Source organism: Quercus lobata, chromosome 5 (assembly GCF_001633185.2).
Source record: "Quercus lobata isolate SW786 chromosome 5, ValleyOak3.0 Primary Assembly, whole genome shotgun sequence".
Taxonomy (NCBI): domain Eukaryota; kingdom Viridiplantae; phylum Streptophyta; class Magnoliopsida; order Fagales; family Fagaceae; genus Quercus; species Quercus lobata.
The window spans coordinates 59582122-59590549 of NC_044908.1; the positions used below are offsets into that span (position 1 = coordinate 59582122).

The following is an 8428-nucleotide window of genomic DNA, read 5'->3' on the forward strand; positions in this document are numbered from 1 at the left end:
AAATCAAGTCCAAAGGAAGGGGTTTTGCTCTGAGAAAATCGAGTGTGAGACAAATATCTTTGGGTGCAAGTTCAAGTGGATACATCAGAGAAATTGATCAGGGGAAAAAGAGTATCTATAGAAGAAGATGGAGGGCGATGGGTGTTCTTCAAATACGAGTGCCTCCCTAATTTTTGCTATGTTTGTGGCATGCTTGACCATGGAGAGAAAGAATGTATGGAAAAGGAGAATGGGGGAGTGGGTGATGACACAAAGGGGATTATGCAATATGGTGCATGGATGCGAGGGGAACCAAGAAGACGATATGGGTATGACAGTGGTTTTAAGGAAGGAAAAGGGTGGGCAAAGAAAAGAACGGCAAAGACCACTAAAGGAGGAGCGCTGGTAGGGTCGCTAGAAGGGAGGGAAGATGCAGGACAAAAGGCGGAGCTCGGTGGAGGTCCAATGGCAGAGACGAATTCCCAGGCAGCCAAAAGCAAGTCTCATTGTATCGAGAAAACAAAGGCTAAAGACAAAAACGAGGTAGAGTTTCATGAAAGAGGGAAGGTCAAAGAGGAAGGCAGAAAGGTTGACAAACCTTGAACTATACTTAGCACCCACATCATGGAGACAACTCTTGCAAAAGGGAAAGATGCTGAAGCCATGCAGTGGGAGAAAACGACAGGAGAAGGCGCGAAGGAGAATCCCAATGGGAAAATTTAAAATACAAATGGTTTGGGGGGAGGGAGTAGCGGGCTAGGACTAGGCCACGGAGAACACAAACCCACTAGCTATCACTTTTGAACCAAACAAAGGTTGGCAAGCTGAGGTTTTGGGCCCAAAAAGTGGGCACTGGAAAAGAATGGCAAGATAAAACAAGCCCACTGCGCTAGTTGAGATGAAAGGATCAGCTGGAGCTAAAAGTTAAGGCCCAATCCCTCTGATGGAGCTTGATCCAAACACAATACAAACCAAGAAGTGTAAAGGCAGAGAGAAAGCGAAGAAAACCTGCGATGGAAATACAGAGGGCGTGAATGGTGTGAGTGATGGTAGTACAAACAAGGTTGGCGGAGAGCCGCTGAGCCAAATGATCGTCCTAGCATGGAATTGCCGAGGAATGGGTTTCGCCTCAGTAGTTCAGTCCCTCACCGATAGGGTGAAGGAAAAAAGGTAACTTTCAAAAGCTGCTCTCACTCTCATATTGATGTTGTAGTGTGTGAGGAAGAGAATGGAAAAAATCGGAGAGCAAAAGGATTCTATGGTCACCCAGATGCTTGGATGAGGTTTAGTTCATGCGAGTTAATTAAAATGCTACACACACAAGCTAGTTTACCTTTGGTGATTTTTGGGGATTTTAACGATAGTTCATCCTGATGAGAAACTAGGCTGGAGGGATAGAGAGGCAAGTCAGATGGAGGCTTTTGGGGAAATTGTGAGCCGTTGTGGCCTCCTTGATTTGGGTTTTGTGGGGCAAAAATATACATGGTGCAATGGGATATTTGGAGACCAGAGGGCCCTAGTGAGGCTAGATAAGATATTTGCAAACAAATCATGGAAGGAGGGATTTCCTAATATGACAGTGCATCACGTCTCTATGGCTGCCTCTAACCATTGTCCCTTGGTGCTTGGACTGAAGGGTAGTAAGCACCATAGGAAAACAAACAAGCGTTTCTTCTTTGAAGCGATGTGGACAAGAGAAGCAGGGTGTAAGGAAGAAATTGAATTAGCTTGGGACCCATACCGTGATGACTCAACCCTTCCAATCCAAGAAAGAATTAGAAGATGCCAACAACAACTCCAAGGGTGGAATCAAAGGGCGTTCGGCAATGTGAATAAACTTCTTAAATAGGAAAAGGAAAAGCTCCAGCGACTAGAAATGCTTAATTTGCTCCATGAGACCGAAGAAGAAATCCAAGAATTGAGAATGGAAATAAACGAACTTCACACCAAGGAGGAAGTGATATGGAATCAACGATCAAGAGTGCTATGGTTGAAATAGGGGGATAGGAACACCAAATTTTTCCATGCTATGGCAAGTCAAAGACGAAGGAAAAACAAGAGTGAAGGCATTATGGACTCAAATGGGGACTGGCATGACTCGGAAGAGGCCATTGAAGGTATTATACTGAATTACTTTGAATCAATTTTCAGTTCAGACCATCCTGAGAGCTTTGCCGAGAGTTTAGGGGGTGTGGAAAAAAGGATCTCGGTGGATATGAACAAAGAATTACTGAAGGAATTCAGAAGTGAAGAAGTGTGGACGACACTCAACCAAATGCACCCTACCAAATCCTCAGGCCCGGATGGTTTGTCCCCTATTTTCTACCAGAAATATTGGGATATTGTGGGACCTAGTGTTTCACACTGTGTATTGCAAGCCCTAAACTCGAGGATCATGCCTGAAAGAATCAATGAAACATACATCTGTTTAATCCCCAAAACAAAAAATCCCCAACAGGTGACGGAGTACTGCCCTATTAGTTTGCTAAAGTCCTCGCAAATAGACTCAAGAGAGTTCTACCAGCAGTGATTGGTGAAGCACAAAGTGCCTTTGTTCTTGGAAGGCTCATAACGGATAATGTGCTACTAGCCTTTGAGATGATGCATTCGATTGATCAAAGAAGGAAAGGCAAAGAAGGCTTGATGGCAATAAAACTAGATATGAGTAAAGCATACGACCGTGCGAAGTGGGGTTATCTTGAGGCGATGATGAGGAAAATGGGATTCAATGAAAGATGGATTGCTCTTGTGATGATGTGTGTGTCCATGGTGACTTATTTAGTTCTTATTAATGGAGTGCCGAAAGGATCCATCACTCCTACTAGGGGGCTAAGGCAGGGAGACCCCATCTCACCATACCTCTTCCTTTTGTGTGGGGAAGGATTATCCGCCCTATTGAGAAAAAGAGAAATGGAAGGTCTTCTTCATGGTGTTGTGGTAAAGAGAGAAGCACCCACAATCTCCCATTTGTTTTTGGCCGACGACAGCGTTATATTTAGCAAGGCAACAAGGGAAGAATGCAATCAAGTAGCTAATGTGTTAAGTGTCTACGAAATGGAGTAGGGCCAAAAATTGAACAAGGAGAAAACAACCCTTTTCTTTAGCAGAAACACACCGGAGGAAGTCCAAGAAGTTGTAAAGGAAGTCTTTGGGGCACAAATAATTCAACAACATGAAAGATACCTTGGTCTACCCTCACTTGTGGGGTGGGGAAAACGAAATGTTTTCAATCATATAAAGGAGCAAGTGGGAAGAAAGATTGCCAGATGAAAAGGTAAGCTCCTATCAAACGCTGGCAAAGAAATCATCATTAAGGCAGTAGCTCAAGCCATCCCCACATACACGATGAGTTGCTTCAAACACCCAGAATCTCTATGCTCAGAGTTGAATACTATGATGGGAAGATTTTGGTGGGGGTAGAAATCAAATGAGCAAAGGATGGCTTGGATGTCATGGGAAAAATTATGCCTACCAAAAGCAGAGGGTGGATTGGGTTTTAGAAGCTTGAAGGCTTTCAACCTTGCTGTACTTGCAAAACAAGGCTGAAGGATTATGCATAAAAAAGACTCCTTGCTACACAAAGTTTTCTAGGCCAAGTATTTTGCAAAAACCTCCTTTATGGAAGCAAAGCTGGGGAAAAGTCCATCTTACATTCAGTGGCAATTCCAGGATTTTTTTCTAGGGGGATCATTAATGTCTTAAGCTAGGATTTTGTTGTGGATGAGTAAAAAATAAAATGATTAATTTTTTTTTTTTTTTTATATAAAGTTTTCATATAACATGCAATAATCTAACATAATATTCTAAATAGTATACAATGCAACTATACTATACAATAGTTTATAAAAATTATTAATAGTTTAAAGATCGGTACGTAAGACAACAACAATTAAATGCATAAATAAATATAATTAAATAAATAATCATAAAATTTTTCAAATTAATAATAATTCATTATAATCGTATGCAATACCAATTAAATAAAAATATATGATAAAGAAGAATAGTAAAACATACAAGAGTAGGTATGGGAGTAAACATGAAGCTAAGAAAAAAAATAGTAACTAATATAAGATTTTGTTTTCAAAGTGTATGGATTTTTAACCACACAAGTGGTCATTCTCTTGGAATTGGAGCAAGTACTAAAAGACTTTTTGGACTAAAAAAATTGTAGAACACTTATCAAACTATTTGATTAGACTGAAAGAAAATATAGAAATGAAAAAGAGAGAATGAGAACAACTTCTGACCACTAGAGCTGCAGAAAACACACAAACCATCCGCTAGAACTTGGAAGAACCCATCGCAAGATTCTAGCTTTGGTTGAAAGCTTATTAAGAATAACCATCCAACCAACAAATGAACCTGGGAATGGCCAAGTTAAACCACATTAAATGACACCATTTCATATTACTACCTCTGCTCCTAATTTCATTTCAAATACCAGCACAATCAAATTTATAAGAACCAACCCATAAAGCTCTGTCTTGCTCGTGAGTGTAACTAAGAAAAACTTACTTTAAATATTCACTAAGTGGTCTAATCTGGCAAAGCAATGAAACAACACAAACCCACATACACATGCTACTTTAAAAGAACAAACAGACACAAACACTAGAAACCCACATACCCTTATATGTGAAAGTTTACAATAATAAATAAATAAAACATAAGAAATGAATATTGATACTATTAATCAACACAAATCAACACAATCCACGAATCAAACAAAACAGAGCTTATTTTCCTTCTTTTTTCCCAGCAACCGAACAGAGCTCATTAAAATAAATCAATTAAAAAAATGACAGAGAGAGAAAAACAGAAAACTTACTGGGCAGTGGCGTCGGCGACAGTGCAGTTGGGGTTGAGAGAAGAGCAAAAGGAATCGTTGGGGAAAGAAGCCACGCCACTAGTTGGTGCGGCTTCGCGTAAAGGTAATCGCAGCAACCTTGGCTGGGTTAAGAGAGAGAGAGAAAGTAACAATCTTTCTCTTCTCTTGATGTGATGTAGGATTTGGAAGATTGGAGAAGATGAGAGTCAGAGTTGAAATTAGGAAGACAATGGTGGTAGTTAGAGGGAGGAGTTGAAATTAGGAAGACAATGGTGGTCAGAGGGAGAAGAGCTGAAGCATTAATGCATTGAAAGAGAGAAGGTTACTAAAATTATTAGTACGTAGGTATATTATATTTTAAATAGGAAGAATAGTTTTTATTTTTTTATTTTTTATTGTCACGTGTACTGTCAGATGGCAGTGGTAAATCCTATATTCTAAGTGGTTGACCCCAGCTTTATCATTTATAATTGGTGGCTACTAAGTACGTACGACAGTGCTCGATTTTCTCGTAGGTAACCATAATCAATATTCATGACATCATGTAGTTTCTCTTGCAGAAGTTATAGCAATAATTAATAGATAGTTTCTCGTAGGGAATTGTTTTTTTATTATTGATAATTGATTTTTATTAGAGTAATGTTATAGATACAAATTATTATTTTATAATATTTTTATAAAATATTATTGTAACCAATTTTTTATTAGTTCATTATTATATCACTTTTTCATTTATTAATAATTATTCATCACATCAATAATTTGTAAAAATTTTGTAAAAAAATTTGTATTTCTAATATTATTCTTGGTATTAATTGCTAAGAGTAATAAATTTTAAATCCAGCATCTTTTTCTTTTTTTTAGAAGCCTTTAGTAACCAAGGCTTCCTTAATATTTCTAAATGGTCTAATTCCAACAATAAATAAAGGCGAAACTACACGGTAAGTCCCTAAAGTTTACTTGCTGAGCACAATTGGTCCCTAAACTTTTAAATAAATGCTATTCGTCTCTAAAGTTTTAAAAATGAGTATTATTGGTCCTTTGTTAACTTCTGTTAGTTTTTTGCTTATGTGTCAAACGGAACAATGACGTGTAAAAAAAATTATTAAAAGCTAAATAGCAATGCACTTGAATAAAGAGAGTAGCAGATATTAGATTACGTAATAAATAAACTAACCTCATTAACTTTTTCTTAGTAACAAAGTATATAGTTAAGTGTAATCGTAATTAATAAGAGGTGATTATTTCAATTTGGACAATTATTATTATTTATTTATGGCAAAACTATAGGGCAAGTCCCTAAAGTTTAATTACCTGCTAAGCGCAATTGGTCCCTAAAGTTTTAAATGAGCGCTATTGGTACTTAAAGTTTTAAAAATGAGTATTATTGGTCCCTTTGTTAACTTCTGTTTTCAGTATTAAAAAATTCCTTGCCAGCAAACACACCACTCTCAGCTTAGCCATTGTCTCCAGCGCCACCTTCGACTTAGGCTAGCACTTAGTCCACCTCCTTAGCTCACCTCCCCAAGCGCTCCTCCTCGTTGTGGACACCTCCTGCGACCTCATATGGATTATCTCTAATAAGACTCATCAAACAAACTCAATAATTTCTTCAAATGGTACTCAGATTCCAATCTCAAATCAATATTAGACGAAAATTTGCCCAAGATCTCAGCTTGAATTACAAAACCCATTTTTCAATAACCCCAGTTGCAACAAAATAGATGGTGGAAACCAAGAGGTGGGTCGGTAAGAGAACACATTTAAGCTCACGAAACCACAAAACGAAGAGGTGGGTCTTGCTCTATTTTTTTTTGTTTTTTTTTTTTTGGGCCAACTTGGTCTTGCTCCTAATTGATGGTTGCTAGTTTAGTATATTGAACAATAGCAATATTAATAGACGTTATAGAACAAGATTCGAAGGAATAGGAAATAATTGGGTTTTTGGCTTTTATTTTTGGGGCCAAACAAGAAATGTGCGGTAAGCAAAATTGGGGTTGTAGGGATTGGGTCCAGACAATGCCGATGTAGGTGACAAGGAGGATGGGTTGGGGTGGAGACCCAAGGAGGAGGGAGATGAAAGTATTGGCCAGATCTAGCAATGGCACCAAAGACTATGGCAGGCTTGAAGCAGTGGTAGTCTGAGGAGAGAACTTGGCATGAGGTGAGTGGTGTGTTTGCTGACATGTAATTTTTTAATACTAAAAACAGTTGCCATGTCATTAAAAAAAGGCATATCATTATTCTGTTAGACACATAGGTAAAAAAACTAACAGAAGTTAACAAAGGGACTAATAATGCTTATTTTTAAAACTTTAAGTACCAATAGCGCTCATTTAAAACTTTAGGGACCAATTGTGCTTAGCAGGTAATTAAACTTTAGGGACTTGCACTATAGTTTTGCCATAAATAAATAATAATAATTGTCCAAATTGAAATAATCACCTCTTATTAATTACGATTACACTTAACTATATACTTTGTTACTAAGAAAAAGTTAATGAGGTTAGTTTATTTATTACGCAATCTAGTATCTGCTACTCTCTTTATTCAAGTGCATTGCTATTTAGCTTTTAATAATTTTTACAAATAACAATGAGTTTCACTTTGATAAAAAGCTACACATAAAAGCTAAAATTAAAAACCCTAGCTTATAATTCAATGTCATACAGACAAGTCTAGTAGCTTTTGAAATTTGTTAATACTAGGCAATATTGAAGGAGATATTTTTAAAAAAAATATCCAATTTTTCTTTTATTTATTTATTTATTTTTTAAATTCTTATAATTAAATGCATAACTTGTTCTCTTTTGTTAAAAGAACAAAAATTTGAATCCCCCTTCCCCCATGTTGTAACTACAGAATAATAAAATAATAATGAAAAGTTTATAATCATTTTTAAAGATTTCTATATTTTTTTTCTTATGAGCAAGAGGTAAGTACATAAATAATAATCCTTTTAAAAAAATTCTATTATTTTTCGGTTATGAATTGGAACAAAAAGTACATAAATAATTTTTTTTTTTTTTTTTTTGAGAAAGAATACCGTGACTTTATTCAAATAACCAAACTTTGGTCAAACAATACAAGGTTGTGGGCCTCTCTATGGATGTCTTCCATCCATATCTGAGTGCCATTACAATACTTGGCCAATTTATCAGCTATGCAATTACCACTACGCTTCACATGACTAAAGGAGTGGTATCTAAGAGAGGAAGCTATGGAACGTGCGTCCTCTATGATGTGTCCAAAGGGAGCCATGCATGGTGGTTCCACGTTAAGACTTCGTATGACAGTGTCTGAATCTCCTTCAAACATTACTTCCTGAAGACCAATCTCAAGGGCGAAAGAAATCACTCTTCTGCACACTAGAGCTTCCACATCTTCAACCAGTGGTGGCAGCACCAGACGTTTTATTAAAGAGCCGATAATCTCACCTGAGCAATCTCTGATTACGACCCCAATACCTGTTGAGTATATGTCTTGGAAAATAGCTCCGTCGAAATTGGTTTTGTATAGAGCTTGAGGAGGTGGAGACCAGTGAACCATTGGTGGTGGAATTGGTTCCGCACCTGGCATCGACCTCTTTGTTGACTGGAATTCTTGTAGGCACTCCAT

General features: G+C 37.4%; 1 protein-coding gene across 1 annotated transcript; it reads right to left on the bottom strand.

The window, feature by feature from the left end:
• Positions 1-7867: 7867 nt before the first annotated feature.
• On the bottom strand, positions 7868-8428 carry LOC115990817. Its single transcript, XM_031114598.1, has one exon. The coding sequence runs from the start codon at positions 8426-8428 to the stop codon at positions 7868-7870; it is 561 nt and encodes a 186-aa protein (XP_030970458.1).